At 35.6% G+C, this 25,527-nt stretch overlaps 1 protein-coding gene across 17 annotated transcripts in view; it reads right to left on the bottom strand.

Moving 5' to 3' along the window:
• PUM2 (pumilio RNA binding family member 2) overlaps positions 1-25,527 on the bottom strand; it is a 117,631-nt gene that overhangs the window by 29,818 nt on the left and 62,286 nt on the right. For 10 of the 17 annotated variants that reach the window (XM_005213096.5, XM_024999524.2, XM_005213092.5 and 7 more), the window contains 5 exons: positions 22,822-22,964; positions 21,219-21,348; positions 6,622-6,765; positions 6,215-6,505; positions 1,956-2,192 (listed from right to left, as the gene is read on the bottom strand). In XM_005213096.5, coding sequence (XP_005213153.1) covers positions 1,956-2,192; positions 6,215-6,505; positions 6,622-6,765; positions 21,219-21,348; positions 22,822-22,964 — 945 coding nt within the window. The remainder of the gene's footprint in view (positions 1-1,955; positions 2,193-6,214; positions 6,506-6,621; positions 6,766-21,218; positions 21,349-22,821; positions 22,965-25,527) is intronic. The other 7 variants (XM_005213099.5, XM_003586651.6, XM_024999526.2 and 4 more) reach the window with 2 other exon arrangements.

The raw sequence follows: 25,527 nt of genomic DNA, 5'->3' as shown, positions 1-25,527 counted from the left end.
AAGTGAAGGACAGATTGTTTTCATGAACACTATGTGAAGAGCAAATTTATGAAATCTACTGAATTATTTCAACTTGGCAGGGTCTATTTCTTCTTACCAAACAAGGCTGCTAGTTATAATATGACTAAAGCTAAAAGAAACTAGGGAATCTCAAAAGAAAAAAATCTACAGACAATTTCAATCAGAGGTGTATTAAAAAATACCAGATTTCAAGGTGAAGCTAACCTAAGGAGTTAAGCTTATACTGTGGGTACAAAAGTATTAGAGTACAATGTAGAACTCCTGGCCCACACGATTACGTCTCATAACTGACTAGAATTCATTCCATAAGCATTTATATGCCTGGATTCTTTATAGTAAAAAAAAATCTAGATTGTGGTTTAACTAGAGACATCTAAAAGGTCATTATAATCCATTTTCTAAGCAAGTTATGTAGAATAATAGTGCCATTTACACAGGCACTAAAGCACAACATAAGCAGTTAACAGTTGACAGAAACCTGATCTGAAACTTACCTATGAAAAAAATGACAGGACATGACAAATATAATCTTAACGAATAAAACACAAAACTCTTATGAAATGTCTATTCTTAGGTATGTTTTGCTCCAAATGTTGGTGTCAATTTCAAAGTCTCAAAGGCATGTTTTAAATGGGAGCAGTAGGAGTGGGTCTGAACAGAAATAATAAAAATCAAGAACTGAATAGTTACTATGACTGAGAAAAGATAAATGAAGGAAGGCGGTAGACTAAAAACTGGTTAAGTTTACACAAACAGTGCTACAAAGCAGGTCTGAGGACCCCACTCAAATAAATTAATTGGTTGCATATAGTTAATATCCCCAAAAGAGCAAAGGCTCAGAACTGGGGTGGAGGACCAGTCTTTTTAAAAAAGAAATCTAGCCCACTTTGTAATAACATAAACCTAAATGATGATCACTGTTAAAAATTCCTTTGTTACATGGACACTTAACTACATTACTAAGCTTTTGGGAAAAACAGCTATAGCCTTATGACTGGGTGAGGGGCTCAAACATAATCACTAACTTATATTTGCTTACAAAAGCAAGCATTACTTTTTAACTCACAAGCTGATTAATATCTTTCCAAGCATATATAAAAATCAGCAATAGAACTCCTCAATTTTAAGTTGAAATGACTAAAATCAGAAATATCCAAAACCTAATTTTAATAAAATACTTTGAAGAGACAGAGATTCGTACACAGCCTCTGATATCCAAAAACCCCTCAAAATATCCTGTTAACTACATGGATAAATACTTCTTGGAGCAGGAAAAAGGTAACCACCAATTCAAATAATACTGGGTTGGGGGCAATTTTAATATACAGATATAAACCAAAGTTCTAAATGTCCCAACTATAAGGGTACATAAAGCCTAGAACATTTTTTCTTAAACCACATATTCAAAAGTAACAGAAGTACATGGACCAAACCCATACATAGTAAGATTCTCTAACTCACAAACATACTCAATTCATATACCCTGATATAACCCTTTGGTAAAAGGCCAAAGCAAAGACCATCATACTAAACTAAATTATTTAAAGTTTAATTTAACTATGTGACTAACATTTTGCTTTTGGTGTGCACAAACTTTTGATGGTGAAATTTATTTCACTATCACATATAAATAACTGACTTTTCAGATGAACTAAAACACACACAAATCAAAAGCACAGACGAGAAAAAACACACCACTGTATTTCATAAAAGGAATAAAAAATACAATAGGGGTCTTTACCTTACTGTACATCAGACCCTCACTTTGAATTTTCACAAAAGTAGAACTTTTTCAAAAGGATAATATCTAAAAGCAAAAGCAATTTGGCATGTTTTATCCAACATTAAATATTTTACACATATCATAAAACATACACACAAACACACTTACATGTATACATACGAATAAAAAGGGTTTTGGTTTTTTTTTTTACCTAAATGCAAACTGGATGAGGATCCATGTGATGAAAGTGATGGCGGTGGCGTAAGTGAATGTCCTGGAGTTTGGCTTGGCAGAGGCATGCCTATTGGACTTGGAGAGGAGGAAAATCCCAGACTATTGTAAAATGGTTGCCCTATGGGTGCTAGGCTGCTACTAGATCTTTTGTACAAGTCAGAGCTAGTAGATAGAGACTCTCTCCTTGTGGCACTACTACTTGCAGAACTGCCAACTGAAGAAGAAATAAAAAAAACCCTAATTACATACAGTGTTAACTGAATAAAACCTATCCCCAACTCTTGCTGGGAAATAACAGAGTGATCACAATAATTATTTTTAGAAACATAACAGAGAAGATAATTACTGTGATAACTATATATACTGTGATAACTATATATACTAACTTATTAATCATAAAAGGGTATAAATGCACCCCAGGAAAATGACCAAATATTTAAGAGCAGTCATATGTTCATTATTTCAAACATATTTACCACTGACACATATGATTTCTGTGCTTTAATACCCTGGTATGATTTATAAACCCTGAAATTTTAAGTTGTCTGCTATGCTAGAGATTAAATTCCATTAAGGTTATATTTTGGTAGTATCCTAACCTTTGGAACCAAGTTCTTAGACTTCAACCCAATGCCAAGAAAAGAATATTAATAAACAGAATATTAATACATTTCCCTTGCCATTCACATTTGATTTGGGTTCCAGCTTGTGTTCAAACCACAGTCCTTTAAGTCCATATTGGCCCGAATATTAGTCAGCTGTGAAATACAGTGGCAGCTTATTCCTCAGTACTTTTCACACTACACATTCTCCTGATTCTTCAACAGCTAAATTACAAAATACATATGGAAAAACCAAACTTTAACTGCTAGCTCTCTGTTTTCAACCAAAGACATGCATTCACTTACCCCTCAAGATCTTCCATTCTTAAGATGATAGTCTGGCCTTGTAAACTGCTTACTCAGGTAAAGATATTACATTCCTTACTGTACTACATAACAATTTTTTGTTTTTCACTTAATCCCCAATTCAATTATTAACTTTCTAGTCCTTTTTATCCCTTTATATTTTATAAAATCATAAAAGAATGGTAGGTTCACATTACCATGTAGCTATGCAACCCGAGATCTGGCTATTAATCAACATATATTTGGATAATCAAATTATTTACAAAGTGTTTTTAAAAGGGTTGTCCAAAACTCCGAATTCTCAAGTCTCACTTATAGCCTGTATTTTCAAGTACGTTTTTTTTTTAACTATCTCTAAGCCTTTTAAACTAAATCCTTTTATAGTCAAGATAATATATTACATTTTTTAACCTATAAAGTTTTTAAAGGACAAGCTCTATATTCGGACCAATATGGTTAATTCTTTTAAAGAAAATTTTAAGAGGTCAATTATAAATAGGTCATAAGGGTATAGATTAAAGAGAAAAATTAAGCAGAGCACATGATGGTAGACCAAGGTAAGCTTATTAATACAGACAGAAAACTTAATTACACTGGTTTTACCAAAACAAAAATCCTATAAAGGAAAAATACCAGGCTTATACCACTGTATTAAGCAAAATATTAAATAAACAGTATTCAACCTTTTAAACCAGTGAATGTGGTTTCTGAAGGACTGATCAGGTTTTAATGAAATTCTCACTTTTTAAGATATATTATAGGGAAATACTAAGTAACTATATGCATTTTTAATACAACAAATAAATACTACTGTAAGAATGGTTTTGGCAAAATTGTCAATGTATGCTATATTAACTATGCTAATTTAAAAGGACACTGTCAAAGTGATTTTTCTAAAACATGGCTACATTTGTAATTTCTATTTATTTCAGAAAACATTTAACTGACAAGGAAAAAGACAAAAGCCCTCTAAATGAGAGCAGCAGCACTATCATTCCCCTGGCAAATCATCAAAGAAACCATAGTTTTGACACATGCAATATCATTTTCCTCTAAAAAGGAAAAGCCAAGCAAAACATTTAAAAGTAATTCAGAAACAGCTTTATTTTAAACGTAAACAAGCTGGCTTCTTAAATTTTACTATCTGCCTAAACTATCTGCAACAGTATGACTATAAAACAGAAAACAAAATATCCCTAAAATATTTAAGAGGCTAGACAACAACAATGGAGTCACTAATCAAATATCAATTGTGGATAAAATGTTAAATCACGAACTTTCAACTGTAAAAGAAAATTTTAAATAACAGGTTGTAGAAATGGTGATTTAATCTCTATATTACAATGGCTAAACTTCCTGGCGATCTGAGTTATAAACCAGGGTATTTAACTAACACTGTTAAAGTATTAATAATTTCACCATATGGGTAAGAGAGTGACTGTGTACATGGTACTGTATATGTACATGGGCATATAAGCATATTTCAGATTTCATATAGGGATGCAATTGCCATAATGTGAAACGGTAATGGGTAGATTTCGAAGGGTATGTAAGTGCAGCACTTCCACTCACAAAATGTCCAAGAGGAGGGAGATGGTAGGTTTTTTACTGGTATTTAGGGATAGCAATTGTTAATGTCCTCTGAAGCAAGGTGAAACAGAGGTACCCCAAGCTGGAAATCAGAATGGAGTAAAGCAATGCTCATAAAGAAGGGAGAATGAAGATGATAATTTTTTGGCAGAGGCATCTGCAGGGGACAACTACAGAGAACAAAATGTTGATGACTAATCAGCTCCTGAATACAGCAGGAAGGGTCTTAACAAATAAAGAAACAGGGGAATTTGGGAGTATACCAGACTATCAGTGACATTTTATTATTACAAAGGGAACAGGATATTTATCTTTTCTCTATTTTTCCTGTATTATTTTCGGCCTACAAATCTACAGAAACTAGTTATTTCCACAAAAGTTTTTTTTAAATTATCTGTTCTTTTGATTTGCTTCAGCAATCTAGGATTATCTGGGGCAACTGCTTGTCAACTGTTAGAAACAAAAAATGAGTCTATGAGAGTGCCTGGGCTACATATTAAAATAGTAAGCTCCAAAAGTAATGAAACAAATCAAATAGGAAAATTAAAAGACTGAATAGTCTCTATGTTCACTAGATTTTTCCTGAGAAGTTCCCATGCCCATTCTTTAGGCAATTTTTTTATTAGGTAAATACGATATTTCCTTTTTGTATCTCATTATATCAAAAAAGAACTATGCACCTAAAAGTTAATAGGTGTTCTGGACCATCCCTATTAAAAACCTTCAAAGAGTTAAGAAGATACTTTCTTAGAAAACTGGCAAAAATAGTTAGTAATGACTGGCATGTGTTAGTTTGGCCATTTTTTCACACCAGAAAAGAATATAATTTCATGTGGCAGGAAAACAGACGAGAAGCAGATTTTAAGACTCAAGGACACCAGAGAAATAAAACATTTCTTGAGGTGTGAATAAATGTCCCTTATAAAGAAAAGGCTGTCCAATTATACCAAGAGAATGAGAGTAAGCTGTTTTTCCCCTAACGTTTCCTGAACACTCTGGAAACACCAGAGACTAATAATACATGTGTCAACAGGGTGTCAAGGTGGGCCTCTTCTGATTTCAGCTCTTTCTCAGTTACAAAATCAGCTTCTATGGGTACATTATTTATTTTGTGAAGCTATTTAAAATTTGGATTTCTTAAGTATTATGCATAAAACTAGGATACGAGGTAGGGGAGTCTTTTTAAATGTATTTTTAGTGATAAAGGCTAAGTTGTTTAACCTAAAATAAAGATAGGCATCCTTATCATAGGGGCTTCTGTTTAGAACATTTCATTATATTTTATTTTTATATATTATACCAAATAGGGACCATAAATATTCATTAACATTTAATCAGAATAAATCATCTGATGAGCACACAGATAATTATTATTTTAAAATATCAGAAACTTAAGATGGCAAAGTTTTTACTGCCTCTAACATTAATATTATAGGGAAAAGGGAAGAGCTAGTAACAAGCATATTTATTAGCCCAAACAAATCTTACTAAAACAAAAATTACAGTAGTATAATTCTTAAGGCCAGGGGAAAATATATTATATTTGAGTAAAGAATGGGCTGCTTGAAATGGGTTAAACATTCATAAACACTGCAAGAGGTTTCCTTCTGTCTACAAAACTAAACCAATAAACCTGTCCTTTCTACACTACTAGCTATTGTTCATATTAATATTAAAAACAAATACATGTACCTCATGTCCACTTAGCAGAGTACACTAATCTTAAAAAGAAACTTACCTGATGAACCAAATCCACTGAGGGCTGAGCCTATAGCAGCACCCAAAGAGCTACTGCTTCCAAAGCCAAGAGATGTACTTCCAGGCTGGCCAGGTCCGTGAGAAAATAAAGAACTGCTCTGGGAGCTATTAGTCAGAGAAGTGCTCCCATAAAATGAATTAGACTGCAGATTAGTGCTTGGCTGCTGCTGCTGCTGCTGCTGCGGTGGTGGCTGAGTGCCAATTGGCCGGAACAGACCATTTGTGCTGCCTGTGAGACTATTTGCAGTTCCTCCAGCTGCTGCTGCCGCTGCTATAAAATAAATTTCAGACACTTCTTAAAACTACCCAGAAAACCATTTTCTATTTTTAAAATATCTCAAACACCACCAGAAAATTATTACCCCAGAAAATGTCAGTTACACTTACCAGCTTGTGCTGCTGCTGAACTAATTAAAACAGGTGTTGGAGCCATTAATCGAACTGGAGCTCCAAGGCCAGTTCTTGCCCCAGGGCCAACCACTAAGGCACCGGTCTGATCATAATAGGCAGTTGGAGCTAGTACTTGATAGCCTAGATAATAGCAAAATAAATGTTTACCAATGAAAACATTAATGTAGAAAGCATGTTATTTACTTTCTCCCACAGTTGTTTTTATCAACCAGCAAACATAGCTATTTTTATTGTGAATATAAAACCATTAGTTACTATATAAAAAACAAACACATCTGAGAAAGTATTACTAAGTAAAAGAAAATCTAACAAAGCCTAAATAAATGTTTTCCCTAAATTTTGACAGCAATGCCTCTTGCTTATGGACCACGGAATGATGAGACATAGTCTTTGCTTTTAAAACTGTAAGTAATCAAGGGCTGATGCTTGAAAATTATTACCACCAATTAGTTCTCCTGAGAGGAGAATGGATAAAGACTAAGGGAAGTGAGGGAAAACAGTAGGCAATTTTAGTAAATTTCTAAACCAAGTGCCTCATTGATAGCATTCCCTTAGATTTTCATTTGCAAGCAATCCTTTAAAGATAAAATCATGATATAAACAGGTAACTTAAAATCATAAAGTTTAACAGTCAATTTGTAAAGGTTCTCAAAAGCTAGAGTCTGAATAAAAATAACTTAGGCATTCGTTGTATTACAGCCTTGACCACAAGGGAGGTGACAATTTGCACTGTTCAGAATTATAGGAAGAGTAGTTTCTCTCTTCACAGACTTTCTCAGTTCTTCATCTGAACCACAGAACAGAAAAGTGACTTTTTTGCCAATTTTCTCAAAGATGATCCAAAATAACAAATACCACTCAAGATGCATGGGCAGAAGTTATCTATCTCTCTATATATCTACCTCTCCCTATATATAGATATACATACATACATACAGTGGATACTTTAAGGCAACAGGTTTATTCTCTCCCAGGACTCAGGTTGAGAAAGGCTGTCTTATATAGTAACAAAGACTCAGGCTCAAAAGTGTGAGGACCACGTGCAAAAATGTACTAGCAACCTCGGATATTTTAAAATTTAAACACCACCTTCTAAACTAGGATCAAAACTTTCACATGTAAAGGCTGTTTTAATAAAATGCAGTAACTCTGATTCACAATTGCAGCTTTATTACAATGGATATGAATTAGGAGGACCAGCCAAATGAAGGGCTGCACAGGGCAAAATATAGGAGGGAATGACCTCTCCTCTCAGGAGAACTAATTGGTAATAATTTTCAAAGACCTCTCCTCATACAATGAACATAATAATTTGAGAAGGTTATCAGATATCCAACTGTAACTGTCATATAGAATATGCAAGTCTGGAGTTTAATAGAGAGGTTCAGGTTGGATTTATAAATAAGGGAGTGGTCAATATAAGCATGTTATTAGCTGCTAAAAATAATCCAACCACCAAGAAAATAAAAGGGTAGGGTACTTCACATTAAGAGGCTGGAGAGAGGAGGAACCAAGGAAAAGACTGAGAGGAAACAGCCAGGAAGAAATAAACCAAATCGGAACACAGGGGTCTCCTGGAGGCCAAAGAAAAAAGAATTTGAATGAAGACTGAGCGATTAACAATGAGAAATGCTGCTAAAAGGCATTAAGAGTTGAGAACCAGACTAATGAATTTAACAATATGGAAGTCATTCTGGTAAGGATGATAGTCACTGTGGTGAGTTTAGTAAAGAATGGAAGAACTGTAACAAGTACAGAAATGCTTTTGAATTTTGCTGTAAAAAGGACCAGAGGGGAGCTACAGAAAAGGGGCTGAGAATAAATTTTTTCTTTACCAGAAAATGTTCTTGTTTAGCAGAACATTATACTTCTTAAGTGTTTAAAACATTTATTATTGTGAAATAAAACATAAAAAGTGCAAAAATCAAAAGTACATTATAATGATTACAACACAAAAAAGTATAACCTCCATGCAAGTCAAGAATAGAAATAGAAAACTGCCTGGCACCCACCTCTTGTAAGTCCCTGCTCTACCACAATCTTCTCTTTCCCTTTGTTGTTTAATCGCTAGGTCATGTCCGACTCTTTGTGACCCCATGGACTTGTAGCCCGCCAGGCTCCTCTGTCCATGGGATTTCCCAGGCAAGAATACTGGAGTGGGTTGCTATTTCCTTCTCCATTTCTCCAGGGGATCTTCAGAGTTACACAACATCCTACTTTCCATAAATGGTCTCTCTCTAAACAATTATTTGGTTTGAATTATTTAAAAAATTTTACATACAATTCATCCATGTTGTTATAGTAGACTTTGTTTCCATTTTCACTATTGTGTAGCACCTCACTAAACAAATACCATGATAAATTTATCCATTCTACATTTACACTGTTCCCAGTTTGGGACCACTGCCAACAGTACTGCCATAAACATTTTCTTATGTGTATACTGGTGTATTCTGTGTACATATTTCTCTAACCTAAGATGTATAGCAGCTGACACCCTGAGTTAAAGGGTATGTGTATTTTCAAACTTTGGTAATAATGCCAAACTGCCTTCAAAGTGGTTGTGTAAATTTACACACTTAACCACCTTGGTATTAAGAGTTCCCATTGCTCCATGACTTTAAAAATACTTGATGAACTATCAGACTTTTAAAAACTGGCCAATCTGAAAGACAGGCAGAAGCATTCGGTTGCGGTTTTGACTTTCTTTCCTCAGAAGGAAGCTGGGTGTCCTTTCATATGCTAATTGTGCCTCTGCATTTCCTCTTGGGAAAACAACTCCTCAAAGTTTCTCTCACCCATTTTCCTACTGGCTGTATTTTGTTATTGATTTATTTTTAATTTATTTATTCTGTAAAATAATTTTATTTTTGGCTGTGCTGGGTCTTTGCTGCTGCAAGAGCTTTTCTCTAGTGGCGTGAGGCTTTTTCTTTGCAGTGGCTTCTGTTGAGGAGCATGAGCTCTATGGCATGAGGTCTTCAGGAGCTGCAGCTCAAGGGCTCAATGGCTGTGCCTCCCAGTTTCTACAACACAGGCTCAGCATCTGTGGTGCACAGAGTTGAGGCGCTCCGAGGCATATGGGATCTTCCCGGATGAGGGATTGAACTAGTGTCTCTTACACTGGCAGGCAGATTCTTTACCACTGAGACACCAGGGAAGCTCTCTTATTGATTTATAATTCCTTATGTATGCTGTAATTCAAGTGTTCCACAGTTTCCTTTTCCATTCCTAGCCTGACCTGTCATTCTCTTTCTGGTGACTTTTGAAGTAATGGGTTCAAATTTATTATTTCTTTTATTTTCATAACAAAATTTCCCTATATTATCTTCTAATAACCTTTAAAATTCCACCTTCCCACACAAGTCTAAAATCTAAAACGTAAATGATTAATGAACACAGGGTAAGTCACAGATCCCAATTTGAACAATTTGTTGCTTAAAGAATCAATTTTCTTTCTTTCACCTTATTTATAAAACAAGTTCTTCCCCCTTATTGTTTTTTGCTGTTTTTTTTTTTTTTTTTGCTACTAATTAGGTAGGTGTCGATTCCTTTTGGGATCTCATTTTTGGGGTCTCTATGTCTCTCCGTGGAGTAATTCCACTGCAGCTTTAGAGTAAAATTTTACCCTAGAGTATAAGTCAGAATAGACCAAGTCCTTTTACTCATTTTTGTCCTTTAGAGTATTGTGGCAAATCTTGACTCGGCATTTTCCTTAAATTTTAGTATCAGCTGTCAAAAAAGGCCACAGTAAAAACCCATTGGGCTCTGATTGGAAATGCATTGAAACTATAGGTTAATATGGGAAGAAGTGACATGTTTAAAGCATTGAGTTGCCCAATGGTATTTAGGTCTCCTTGAACAAAGCTAGTGGAGGTGATGCAATTCCAATTGAGCTATTTCAAATTCTAAAAAGATGATGCTGTGAAAGTGCTGCACTCAATATGCCAGCAAATTTGGAAATCTCAGAAGTGGCCACAGGACGGGAAAATGTCAGTTTTTATTCCAGTCCCAAAGAAGGGCAATGCCGAAGAATGTTCAAGTTCAGTAGTTCAGTTCAGTCCAGTCACTCAGTAGTGTCCGACTCTTTGCGACCTCATGAATCGCAGCACACCAGGCCTCTCTGTCCATCACCAACTCCCGGAGTTCACTGAGACTCACGTCCATCGAGTCAGTGATGCCTTCCAGCCATCTCATCCTCTGTCGTCCCCTTCTCCTCCTGCCCCTAATCCCTCCCAGGATCAGAGTCTTTTCCAGTGAGTCAACGCTTCGCATGAGGAATCCCAGGGCTGATCTCCTTTAGAATGGACTGGTTGGATCTCCTTGCAGTCCAAGGGACTCTCAAGAGTCTTTTCCAACACCACAGTTCAAAAGCATCAATTCTTCGGTGCTCATCTTCCTTCACAGTCCAACTCTCACATCCATACATGACCACTGGAAAAACCATAGCCTTGACTAGATGGACCTTTGTTGGCAAAGTAATGTTTCTGCTTTTCAATATGCTATCTAGGTTGGTCATAACTTTCCTTCCAAGGAGTAAGCGTCTTTTAATTTCAGGGCTGCAATCACCATCTGCAGTGATTTTGGAGCCCAGAAAAATAAAGTCTCACACTGTTTCCACTGTTTCCCCATCTATTTCCCATGAAGTGATGGGACCAGATGCCATGATCTTCGTTTTCTGAATGTTGAGCTTTAAGCCAACTTTTTCACTCTCCTCTTTCACTTTTATCAAGAGGCTTTTTAGTTCCTCTTCACTTTCTGCACAAGGAGGGTGTCATCTGCATATCTGAGGTTACTGCTATTTCTCCTGGCAATCTTGATTCCAGCTTGTGCTTCTTCCAGCCCAGCGTTTCTCATGATGCATGTAAGTTAAATAAGCAGGGTGACAATATACAGCCTTGACGAACTCCTTTACCTATTTGGAACCAGTCTGTTGTTCCATGTCCAGTTCTAACTGTTGCTTCGTGACCTGCATACAAATTTCTCAAGAGGCAGATCAGGTGGTCTGGTATTCCCATCTCTTTCAGAATTTTCCACAGTTTATTGTGATCCACACAGTCAAAGGCTTTGGCATAGTCAATAAAGCAGAAATAGATGTTTTTCTGGAACTCTCTTGCTTTTTCCATGATCCAGCAGATATTGACAATTTGATCTCTGGTTCCTCTGCCTTTTCTAAAACCAGCTTGAACATACGGAAGTTCACAGTTCACATATTGCTGAAGCCTGGCGTGGAGAATTTTGAGCATTACTTCACTAGTGTGTGAGATGAGTGCAATTGTGCGGTAGTTTGAGCATTCTTTGGCATTGCCTTCCTTTAGGATTGGAATGAAAACTGACCTTTTCCAGTCCTGTGGTCACTGCTGAGTTTTCCAAATTTGCTGACACACTGAGTGCAGCACTTTCACAGCATCATCTTTCAGGATTTGAAATAGCTCAACTGGAATGCCATCACCTCCACTAGCTTTGTTCGTAGGGATGCTTTCTAAGGCCCACTTGACTTCACATTCCAGGATCTCTGGCTCTAGGTGAGTGATCACACCATCATGATTATCTGGGTCATGAAGATCTTTTTTGTACAGTTCTTCTGTGTATTCTTGCCACCTCTCCTTAATATCTTCTGCTATGTTAGGTCCATACCATTTCTGTCCTTTATCCAGCCCATCTTTGCATGAAATGTTCTCTTGGTATCTCTGATTTTCTCGAAGAGATCTCTAGTCTTTTCAGAAGAAAGACTGTTGTTTTCCTCTCTTTCTTTGCATTGATTGCTGAGGAAGGCTTTCTTATCTCTTCTTGCTATTGTTTGGAACTGCATTCAGATGCTTATATCTTTCCTTTTCTCCTTTGCTTTTCACTTCTCTTCTTTTCACAGCTATTTGTAAGGCCTCCCCAGACAGCCATTTTGCTTTTTTGCATTTCTTTTCCATGCGGATGGTCTTGATCCCTGTCTCCTGTACAATGTCATGAACCTCTGTCTATAGTTCATCAGGCACTCTATCAGATCTAGCCCTTTAAATCTATTTCTCACTTCCACTGTATAATCATAAGGGATTTGATTTAGGTCATACCTGAATGGTCTAGTGGTTTTCCCTACTTTCTTCAATTTAAGTCTGAATTTGGCAATAAGGAGTTCATGATCTGAGCCACAGTCAGCTCCTGGTCTTGTTTTTGCTGACTGTATAGAGCTTCTCCATCTTTGGCTGCAAAGAATATAATCAGTCTGATTTTGGTGTTGACCATCTGGTGATGTCCATGTGTAGTCTTCTCTTGTGTTGTTGGAAGAGGGTGTTTGCTATGACCAGTGCATTCTCTTGGCAAAACTCTATTAGCCTTTGCCGTGCTTTATTCCATATTCCAAGGCCAAATTTGCCTGTTACCCCAGGTGTTTCTTGACTTCTTACTTTTGCATTCCAGTGCCCTGTAATGAAAAGGACATCTTTTTTGGGTGTTAGTTCTAAAAGGTCTTGTAGGTCTTCATAGAACCGTTCAACTTCAGCTTCTTCAGCGTTCCGGGTTGGGGCACAGACTTGGAATACTGTGATACTGAATGGTTTGCCTTGGAAACAAACGAACAGAGATCATTCTGTCATTTTTGAGATTGCATCCAAGTACTGCATTTCGGACTCTTTTGTTGACCATGATGGCTATTCCATTTCTTCTAAGGGATTCCTGCCAGCAGTAGTAGATATAATGGTCATCTGAATTAAATTCACTCATTCCAGTCCATTTTAGTTTGCTGATTCCTAGAATGTCGACATTCACTCTTGCCATCTCCTGTTTGACCACTTCCAATTTGCTTTGATTCATGGACCTGACATTCCAGGTTCCTATGCAATATTGCTCTTTACAGCATCGGACCTTGCTTCTATCATCAGTCACATCCAGAACTGGGCATTGTTTTTGCTTTGGCTCCATCCCTTCATTCTTTCTGGAGTTATCTCTCCACTGATCTCCTGTAGCATATTGGGCACCTGCTGACCTGGGGAGTTCCTCTTTCAGTACCCTATCATTTTTCATGTTCAAACTACTGCACAATTGTGCTCATTGCACACACTAGCAAAGTAATGCTCAACATTCTCCAAGCCATGCTTCAACAGTATGTGAACCATGAACTTCCAGACTTTCAAGCTGGATTTAGAAAAGGCAGAAGAACCAGAGATCAAATTGCCAACATCTGTTAGATCGTCTATAAAGCAAGAGAGTTCCAGAAAAACATCTACTTCTGCTTTACTGACTACGCCAAAGCCTTTGACTGTGTGGATCACAATTAACTGTGGAAAATTCTGAAAGAGAAATTTCTCCTGAGAAATCTGTATGGAGGTCAAGAAACACCAGTTAGAACTGGACATGGAACAACAGACTGGTTCCAAACTGAGAAAAGAGTATGTTAAGGCTATATACTGTCACCCTGCTTATTTAACTTATAAACAGAGTACATCATGTGAAATGCTGGCCTGGATGAAGCACAAACTGGAATCAAGACTGCTGGGAGAAATATCAATAACCTCAGATACACAGATGACACCACCCTTATGGCAGAAAGTAAAGAGGAACTAAAGAGCCTCTTGATGAAAGTGAAAGAGGAGAATGAAAAAGTTGGCTTAAAACTCAACATTCAGAAAACTAAGACCATGGCATCTGGTCCCATTATTTCAGGGCAAAAAGATGGGGAAATAATGGAAATGGTGACAGATTTTATTGTTTTGGACTCCAAAATCACTGCAGATGGTGACGGCAGCCATGCAATTAAAAGACGCTTGCTCCTTGTAAGGCAAGTTATGACCAACCTAGATAGCATATTAAAAGGCAGAGATATTACTTAGCCAACAAAGGTCTATATAGTCAGAGCTATGGTTTTTCCAGTAGTCATGTATAGATATGAGAGTTGGACTATAAAGAAAGCTGAGTGCCAAAGAATTGATGCTTTTGAACTGTGGTACTGGAGAAGACTCCTGAGAGTCCCTTGGACAGCAAGGAGAGATCCAACCAGTCCACCCTAAAGGAAATGAGTACTGAATGTTCATTGGAAGGACTGATGCTGAAGCTGAAACTCCAATACTTTGGCTACCTGATGCAAAGAACTGACGGCAGAGGATGAGATATATGGCTGGATGGCATCACCAAGTCAATGGAAGCTCCAGGAGTTGGTGATGGACAGGGAACCCCAGCGTCCTGCACTCCATGGGGTCGCAAAGAGTTGGACACAACTGGGTGAGTGAACTCAACTGAACTTAATGTCTAAACAAAGCTGTTTTCCCAAGGAAACTGTACATTTTTTAAGACTTATTCCTAGGTACTTACTACTGTCAAATTTTACATTTCAAAACATTATAGTGTTGGGAGTTCCCTGGCTGTCCACTGTTTAGGACTTGTGTTTTTATTGCTGTGGGCTTGGTTCAATCCCTGGTGGGGAACTAACCTGACCAAAAAAAAAAAAAAAAAAAATGTTATGGCTGACAGTAAAGATTTTATGCTTAATTTCTACATCTGACAACCTTAGCAAAAACACATTAATTCTAATATTGTATCTGCAGATTCAGTTACTATAATCATATATTCTGCAAATGACAATTATTTTTCTCTTTACAAAGCCTTTTCATTTTATTCAAATTTCTCTCATGTTATATAGCACTGGCTAGGATCATTAATACAACATTTAAGAGAAGTATCATTAGCAGAATTCCTTGTCTTTTTCCCAATCCTAGATGGAAAACTTTCAAATACTGAGTATAAATAGGAAGTCTGTCATCCTTTGAAGGTGGGGTGGGTTGTTTAATTCTCTTTGACTTCCCAGCATATTAAATCTTCTGATTCATATCTGTAAGTCAATATATAAATTTATTATAATGTTCCTGCATCTTTTGAGAAATTCTTATGATTTGTCTCTCTTATTTTAATCTTTCAATGTGGAAAATTATACTGTATGAGTTACTAATGCTCATCTTGCATTCTTGGGATAAAATCCAACTTGTTCATGATGTATCATCCTGCTTTATATTGCCAGATCTGGTTTGCTAGTATTTCAGGATTTATAAATCCATGTTCATAAGTCTGATTGGCCTATAATTTTCCTTTTCTGCACGCTTGACAGGTTTTTTTAACATCAAGATTAAGCTAGCACCATAAAATGGCATGGGGAGACCAGTCTTTTTCTATTCTGTACAGTTTTAAAAATTTAAAAACTACTTCTTCCTTGAATGCCTAGTATCATTCACCAAAAAAGTTGTGTTAGACTGGAATTTTCTTGCAAGACTTCTTTTTTATTTTTTTATTTTTTTTGATTAATCAATTGACTTAACAGTAATGAACTTCAGACTTTCTATATATCATTGAATCTTTCTGATAATATTTTTCTCATTATTTGTCCATTTTGTTTACAATTTCCTAACATGAGATTGATTCCTAATATCCTGTTATGATTATTCAATTTTTCTGATATTGGTTATTTATGTCTTGTCTCTTTATCTTTTTTTTTATGAACCTCTAAGAGGTTAATAATTTTATTAGTCTTTTTAAAGAAGCAACTTTTGAGATAACTTGACCCTTTAAATTGTATGTTTGTCATCTATTTCATCTACATCAGTTTCGATCTTTATTATTTCCTTCTATAATTCTTAGAATTTATTCTCTTCATTTTATGGTTCCCAGATAGAAATTTATTTTCTAATGTATGTATTCAAGCCTATATACTCCAGCCATTTTCAGAAACATGGATGGACCTAGAGATTATCATCCTAAGTGAAGTAAGCCAGATAAAGAAAGACAAGGAATCTTAAAAAAAAGATACAAGTGAATTTATGTACAAAACAAAAACAGATCCACAGACATAGAGAACAAACTTACAGTTACAAAAGGGAAAGGAGGGAACAGAGAAGTTTCAGATTAACATATACACCACGTACAAAAAAGATAACTAACAAGGACCGACTGTGTTGCACAGAAACTGTACTCAGTATTTTGTAATAGCCTTTAAGAATCTGAAAAGGAATATACACATATAACTGAGCTCTACATCTGAAACTAACAACATTGTAAATCATCTGTACTTCAATTAAAAAGAAAAGGCCAATATACTCCTCTTCTATGTTTTGCTTTTAGGTGTAGTAAACAAGTTTAAATATGCAGCATTTTCATAATCAATGAGTTCAAAAGTTTCTAATTTCTATTATATTATCTTTGTTACTTAAAGAGCTTGATAAAACACAAGAGATTAAAAAAGACACACTCCCCACACTCAAGAATTACACAATTCATAGAGAAGGTAACGTACTATGTTCTTAATCCTAAAATGCCACTTATTTGCAGACCTGACATTGATCAAATAACTTCCCTTAGGGAGAAATACATAACTCTTTCACTTTAATTTTAAGACACTTTCCACCTCCAAACATGCTAAAATAATTAACAAATCACAAATAGCTAAATGAAACACAAGGCAGACAGAAGTACTAAAGAAAGGAGCAAGTTATGTGCCACAAGAATGACAAAAGCAAAAATGATTATTATTTTATTCCTTTTTTTGCCATGCCGCATGGCAGGCAGGATTTTAGTTCCCCAACCAGGGGTCGAACCCATGCCCCCTGCATTGGAAACACTGAGTTTTAAATCACTGGACCACTAGGGAAGTCCCAAAAGGAATAATTATTCATGAACAAGCACTGGGAAAGATTCATAAAGGCTTCATGAAAAGGATCATATTAAAAGACGAAAAGGAAAGTTAATCACAAGTATAAAGCAAGGCTCTAAAAAGGAAAATGCAAAACTATATATCACAATTTTGCTAAAAATTTATAAAAAGGTATTCTAAAGGAAAAATGTTGGCTAGGGCTAAAAGCATAAAAGGATGTTTGTGGAACAGTCTGTGGTCTAGTGTGTTAAAGTACAGAACCGGGAAACTGTTGATAAGTTTAAAAAGTAGTTTGGAGCTAGATTAATGGAAATGGGGCTTCTGTGGTGGCTCAGATGGTAAAGCATCTGCCTGCAACGCGGGAGATGCAGGTTCCATCCCTGGGTTGGGAAGATCCCCTGGAGAAGGAAATGGCAACCCATTCCAGTATTCTTGCTTGGAAAATTCCATGGACGGAGGAGCCTGGTAGGCTACAGTCCATGGGGTCGCAAAGAGTCAGACACGACTGAGCAACTTCACTAGCAACCAGAATAGTATAAACTAACCTGGAATTTTGAAAGGTAACCAAAAGAATAAAAAGAAATAAACTGAAGAGACTAAAGGCTTACAGAGTTAGTGGGAGGACATGGGAGAGGCTGAACAAGTATAGCAGAGATGAAAAGAAGGGAACATGAGATAGAATAACCAAGAATTGGCAAGTCACTGAAAGTGGGCATAGAAAAAATTAAGACTTAAAGATGACTCTGAGGATGAAGTAAAAAATTTCTAGCTCAAGTAGAGAAGGAAGTTAATAGTGAAATAGGGTAAATAGTAAGATAAGCAAGTCTGGGAGAAGTGAGCTCATTTGGGGACATTTTCAGTTTAAGGAATAGCAGGAACATACACATGGTAATATTTTGTACAAAGGTAGTAATGTGTTACATGTTCAGAAAAGAATCCAAGATGCAGATGTAAACTCACTTGGTGTACTGGCACAGGAATAATAGGTGAAAAGTGAAACCAGTTAAGATTCTCCTACAGAAGGTATATAAAGCATCTCTATTTTTCCAATACAGAAACTGAGGCTCAAAGAGGAAAGCAAATTGGTCAAGGTCACACAATCAAGTGGTAGAGTAATAAGGCAGATCTGACTCCAAAAGCATCTAGTCACTAAACTAGACTGTCATTTACGTTTCACTGATATACCGAGGAAAGGGAGACCGACAAAAAGCAATGAGAAAGATGGGAAAGCCAGGAGAGTAAAATATCACACAAATGTAGGGGAGAGGAGTTTCAGAAAGTTAGACATACAACAAAGAATTAAGAATGAAGAAAAATAAGGATGGAGAGGAAGTCATACTCTGGCACTGAGTTATATAAGAACTACTGAAAAAGAATCATGGAGGCAGGGCTTAAAAAAGCAGTGTGAGATAGAATATAAATTCTCAAAGGGATCAACTGAGTAAGAGGGGAGCACAAGAGAGAAAGTTTTTTAGGATGAAGAGGCAGACTAGTATCATAGTGGTTATAGAAAAGGAGGTGGCAGAGGGAAAAAGACTGAAAATATAAGACTAAGAAACAATGGATGGCATATATAGTCATGCAGAAGGACTGAAAGTCTATAATCAACATAGTACAAGGAATAGGGATTTAATGGATGAGAAGTGAAACACAGAATGTGGAAAAGCTAAGAACTCTGTAAGATTTGAAGAAACAAAAACCAATTTTCCTAAGCAAGATCCTTTATTAGCACATAAAATTTTATAACTATGTAACTATCTGAATAAAGGAGAATTATTTCATCATAGTCCTGGTGAAGCACAGGATGAAGCACAGAAGACAGAGAAAAGTTTCATAGTGAGAGAATGATATAAACAATCAACACGTCACTTGGGAACAACAATATTAATTCTAGTAAAGCCCTTTTTATGAAAGTGATTTTTACATTTGTAGTCATAAAGGAACTAAATGTTGTGGCTCAGAAGATTAGGTAAAATGACCTGATTTCTTCCTAAAAGTTTTACCTGCTTTTAAACTTCTCATCACTCCAAAGATAATCAATTCTTTATAGACAAATATATGGTAAAATGTGGTTTTCTGTTAGGATTACCAACATAGAGTTCACTGGTGAACAAAACAAAACAAAAAAGCAAAAAAGAGCTTTCTTATAGAACGGAAGTGAACATAAAAATAAATTTTGAGAAGATCAAAGTTGATAAAATTAATAGCAAAATACCTTGATGTTTTTAAGTCAACAAGAACATGAGCTGAACATGAGGAACAGGAGCAAAGGCATTTATAGGAAGTAAATAATAGGACCAGCATCAAAAGTCTAAAAAAAATAAGCAACAGTAAAAGGGAGTAGCAAATATACACAGGCCAGAAGCATTCTCTAAATCACAGTCCTATTTAGAATCTAGTAAGGAAGGACTATGGTACTCTGTGACTCTTCAAGAGGGACCCAGAATAGTCGTAGCAGGGGCTTTCATAAACTCCCAGTTCAGTTCTTTTTAGCTTTGTTCCATCCCTCCATGTGCCTATCATTTCAGCTTCACAGTCCATTTCACAAAGGGCTGCTTTTGCCAGGTCTCTAATCTACAGCAGCTCTGGGACAGAAGCGTCCATGAAGCAAGGATATAGCTGGGGTAAAAAAGGAAAATAATGAGAATAGCCCTCTTCTACTATCATTTGTATTTCATAGACAGTATTAACATCCTTTTTCATTAAGTAGGCTAACCAAGACAAAAAATTCTGACTTTAGAATTTCAGAGAGAACAGAATGTAATTGATACAGAATTCCTCAAAACAATATAAAGAAATACTTAGTAGCATCTTAAAAAACCCTCAATCATGTAAGTCGGGACCTTCTCCAATGCATTAAACACATCTCCTACATGATCTGAAGAAAAAATTTATCTACAGCACAATTAAATGAAACTGGAACATGTATTTCATTAATAAGTACAGTTGACTCTTGAACAGTACAGGTATTAGGGGCACTGACTCTCTGTGCAACTAAAAATCTGCATGTAACGTTACAGTCAACCCTACACACCCACTATTCTGCACCTGCAGGACTGAATCAACCACAGACTGTAGTGCTGTAGTACATCTTTACTGAAAAAGATTCAAGTACAAGTGAACCCACACAGTTTAAACCAGTGATTGTTCATGGGTCAGCTGCACTCTACATAGTTAAAGGAGTACTCTTATACTAAAAGTGAAAAAACAGCATGCTTAAAAGTGGGTCTTTAGGAGTACAGAGATATGAAGGAATAGAATAGGAGGTGATGTATTATCTACAGACATTCAAATGTTAACCTTTAAATTTCACTTTAAAAACATAACAAGTGCCACATTATTAGCTTAAGAAAAATACCTTCCATCTTTCACTACTATTAAAGTAGTAATTTTCACACAAATTAACTTCACAAAAAATGTATTTTGCTGGTCTTTTCTAAAAGTTGTACTGCAGCAACGGGCAGAAAATTTACTAAATACTGATGCCATTAGGTTTTAAATACCAATAGATTAAAATACTATAAATGTACTAAATAAGGCTGAACTAAGTCCTAAGTGGAAAATGTTAGCTGTACATTTCTCAACATTAACTAATTAAATGACTAACCTTGTAAGGCAGGAATGGCAAATAGGTTTTGTCTTACATGCTAACAAATGGTTTTATTTCTTAAAGCACTGCATTAAGAATTCTGGGCTATGCTCCATTAGAAAGACGCTATGATTCACACTATAAACAGACTAAGAAAGTTTTTGAGAATTCTAATGCACATTTGTCATCCCTGTCATTAAGTTTCACAAAAGATACTGCTTTCACCTATTGGCACCTGAGTTCTAAATAATTTATTGCAGTGTAGGATTTTAAGGCGTGTTGATTTTTCTCACTCCTCGGTATGACAATCTACTTTAGACCTTTTAAATCTATCCAAATTTCCACAATTAACCAACTATATACCTGGCATGCCGGTAGCAAGACCCTGACCAAAAGCCAAAGTTGGATTTGCTGCTGCAAGTGATTCAGCTTGCTGCCCTTGCTGGCCCTGATTGGGAGTAAGAGGGCGCTGACCTGCCCCAGCACGGAGAACCTACAAAGGACAAATGATTTCCTTAGAAACGATATTAGAAAATAACAAATTAATTTATCTTGGACAACTTTATATTGCAGATAGCCTTTGGGTATTCTTTGAACATATTTACATTCAAAGAAATGTCAGTTTACCATTAAAAAGTACAAATTTATGTAATTCAAGAACATAATCTATTAAGCAACATGGAGATTTTAGAAGGTCTTCACAAAAAATTATTTCTAGTATTTGTGCTTTTTAACTTACCAAAGTAGCATTAAAATGAGAGAGATATTTGGGGGGAAGGGCAAAATTTCAGATGAAGAAAAAAGTTTAAATTTTGTAATTTTCTAAGACTGAAAACTATAAATTAAATATAATGACTCAATTAGTCTCTTACAAGACTGTGATGCAGAGTGAAAACTTCAAATTTAACCAGGTTTTTAGGATTTAGAAGCTTTAATAAAGTGAGCAAAATGCTGCTTTTAACTGTAAAATCTTAGCGTGACAAAAGGAACAAAGATTTCATCAAAAAATGTGAAAACTTAAGAATGGTCAAACTTTACTACTTCATAATACACAGCTCTTCTTGCAGTGATAATACACAACCATGATACACATTAATTTCACAAAGGGAAAGACTTCAACAGTTCAGGACAAGGGGGATTCATCTCAAGTCCAACCACGGAAGCAAGCATCATGCCACAAGTACGGGTCATGTTTAGGCAATGTGATTTTTTTTATGTAGCAGAAGAAGACAGATTTTAAGAGTATTAAATGGTGCTATGGCATAATCTACAAGGACTGAGTCAAAGGACAGCTTTAACAGAACATCAACATAGTTTAAAAAGAAAATTCAACTGCCAAGTAACAAACACTGTACTTGTCATTAAGTTGCTTCTTTGGTATAAATATGATAAATGTGACAACCAGAATTCTGGCATTTTTATCAGAATTTTTTTTTGACATTTACTTACAAAAATAGCTTCAGGAAAGCAGAAACTGGGAAAAAAATCTTCAAGATAAACATTTTCTGTTTTAAGAAATTAAATCTAACCTTTACTGAAAATATTTCATCTTTCCTTGCTTAAAAACAAAGTACCCAGTAACCTCCTTTTTCTGGTCAGAAATATATTAAGTTAATATTTAAAACAGTAATTTAAATACCCAGAAGAAAATGAACTGACAATCACTTTAATAGAAATACTGTGAGTACACTTTAAGAAGTGAAGAAAAAATTAAAAACTGTTAAGACATTTCAAGACAGTTTCAAAAATGAAAATGTAGAAGTGGAATACAACTAAATATTCAAATTCATATAATTACAACTAGCGGGAAAAAAAAACCGTAATACTTGTGTATCAACTATATGATAGGTACTGTGCTAAACACACTGGGAAAATTAAACAGAGAAAAAACACAGAGCTTGAATGCAAGGGGCTCATACAACTTCAAAGACTCTTTAGGTATTATTTAATGAAGGCAAGCCTATACCTGTTGCTGTCCAGGCTGAGCTTGTGATGCTGCTTGTTGATTTGCGGTGTTGTTTGCCGCAGCTGCAGCTTGCTGCTGAAATAAATTGGCTGGATACACCCCCCACGGAACACCATAATACTGAGGTGGAACCACTGCCGGACCTAAACCCCACATCCCACCCCCCCAAAAAAATAAAAAAAAAAAGTCACTACATTTTATAGAATAAGGTTGGTCAGTTACTATTAGATCATAAAAAAGGAACAGTGTATAAGACTTAGAGTAGATGTTCTTACAATCCTATATCCACATGGAATTGCTTTCCCCTTTCCCAATTCTACTAGAGACAAAGTCTACCAAGGCATGAATTATTAAAAAAAGAAAGTATTCAGAGGTGGCAGCAGTGGTATTAATGAAAAGATATGAAGCTAAACTCAAGAGGGACAAATGAACTGACAGGGTACTTAATCACCTTTTCAACATCTATTGAATACTAGTTTATGTACTTGACACTGGCAAATAGGAACATTAGACAACATAAAGACTTCCTATATTCAATTCATCACTCTTTTTAAAAAGGAATTTTTTTAACTGAAAACATTTTTGGCTTTTAATTTGTAAACTGTAACATAAAACTAGGGAACATTTTGGTACTAAGCTTGCTAGAAGTATATTTTATTTGTAAACAGAATTTTAAAATATTTTTCATATCTGAAACAAAATTAGTTACAATTCTCACAAAGCAATTGAAAATCACATAAAAATAAATGAAACGTCAGTGCTTATGTGATTAGGAAACTGGAACCAGTGAGTTAAGACAAGAATGAACTATATTATATAATCATAAAGGGACACAGGCATAAGAAGGCAACTCAGGAAAAACAGAGGAAATTCTTGCTCTATCTACTTTATCCAAGATAAAATTTAATTTCTGGTCAGTATGTAGTATCACACAAAATAAGACCTACCATTAAATTAATAATTAACATGTCATGTTTCCTGGCTGATAAAACAAATATGTCCTAAATTCCATTGATATGATTTTAGTGTATCTGGTGGTGGTGATGGTGTAGTCACTAACTGGTGTCCGACTCTTGAGACCCCATGGACTGTAGCCTGCCAGGCTTCTCTGTCCATAGGATCTTCCCAACCCAGGAACTGAATCTGGGTCTTCTGCATTGGAGGCAGATTCTTGACCAACTAAGCTACGAGGGAAGCATTACATATTAGTGTATCTAACATGTATTTTAGAAAGTCAAACTCTTGGTTTCACTTTGTTTTAGAAGAAAATGAAGTCCAATGTAATTGAACCACTAACATGAAAAGCTTCAAAAAAAAAAAATAATAATTCTAAAGACAGTTTAAGCAAAATCTATAATAAAGACTCTTAAAACATAAGAAAAGGATTTATGAAGAAAGGATACACTGTCACAACAGAACAAAAGAATCAGACATCCAGCTAGAATTTCTCTGTCCAGAAGTAGCCAGAAGTTACCTGTGGCTAAACAGTTGAAAGTTGAATAGCCTGAACTGAGATGTGTTCTAAGTATGTAATACATACTTACTATGGGGATTTTGAAGACTTAGCACTAAAAAAAAAGTACTTATCAATAAAAACTATCAATAATCAATAGTTAAATCAAACAGATCACTGAAATTAAGTTCATGTTTTTTACTTTTATAATATGGTTACTAGGGGGGGAAAAAAAGCTTAAGTTACAATCTGGCTCCCGTTCTATTTCTACTGGACAGTACTGATCTCAGAAATTCTAAGTAAGTCCAGAATGCCAAGAATCCTTATCTTGAAACTAATGATCATTTAAAGTTGCTTCTTTCAGGTTCCATAGATTCACAGATTAATGATTCTCTGTATTTAAGATATACCAGCACTTTACATATTAACATCCAGTTAAATGGTACTAGGAAAGCTCACATCCTTATGGAATCACAGGCAGATCTACACCAGAAGTACTCATTGTGACAGGTTAGTGTCATTTGGCTAACTAAGGGATCCAGCAAGAATTTGAAATTAACATTTTTTTCCCACGTCTTAAAATTCTTGTGTATTAAAAAAAAAAAAAGGTCCACAGATACCTAAGAAACCCACAAATGCCTAAGAAAAAAATACCTGTTCTGCAGGCATGATAATAAATAACTACCAGAAGCGGATTTAACATTAATTGATCAGTGGTAATTCAGTGAGTTTATCACTGACAGCTTCAAGTTACGAAAAGTTAGTCAATCAGCAGCCTCAAACAAGGAAACAGAAACACACTTCCACAGTTGATATATCTCCCTGCTCCTGTCTTGGTAACCAACATAAATCATGCTTAAGACTAATTCATTCCTGTCTCTATAACTGACTCAATGTAAAACAACTTCTCCCTCTAAACCCTAGACAACAAATCACTTTATTCAATAATATTGTGCCAAACCAGTACACAAGTCTTCCTTACTTAAATGGGAAATACAATTTGGTTTAAAAAAAAAAAAAATTTTTTTTTTTTAGCTTTAGTGCAATACAATTGACACATGACACTGTATACTTTTGCTTTTTAGTCCAGATTTTGAGTGGTAGTTATCAGGCTTTGACATTTACTAATATATTCTTTCCAACTCAATCCCACCTTTTCATCCCTCAGCTTGCCTGTTTATTCTGATACTGCTAATTAAACTTTACTTTTTAGATACTCATTCACTCAAGACTGAACCTCTTTACCTTGTCCT

Source organism: Bos taurus, chromosome 11, assembly GCF_002263795.3.
Source record: "Bos taurus isolate L1 Dominette 01449 registration number 42190680 breed Hereford chromosome 11, ARS-UCD2.0, whole genome shotgun sequence".
NCBI lineage: Eukaryota > Metazoa > Chordata > Mammalia > Artiodactyla > Bovidae > Bos > Bos taurus.
This window is presented reverse-complemented; position numbering and strand designations above follow the sequence as displayed.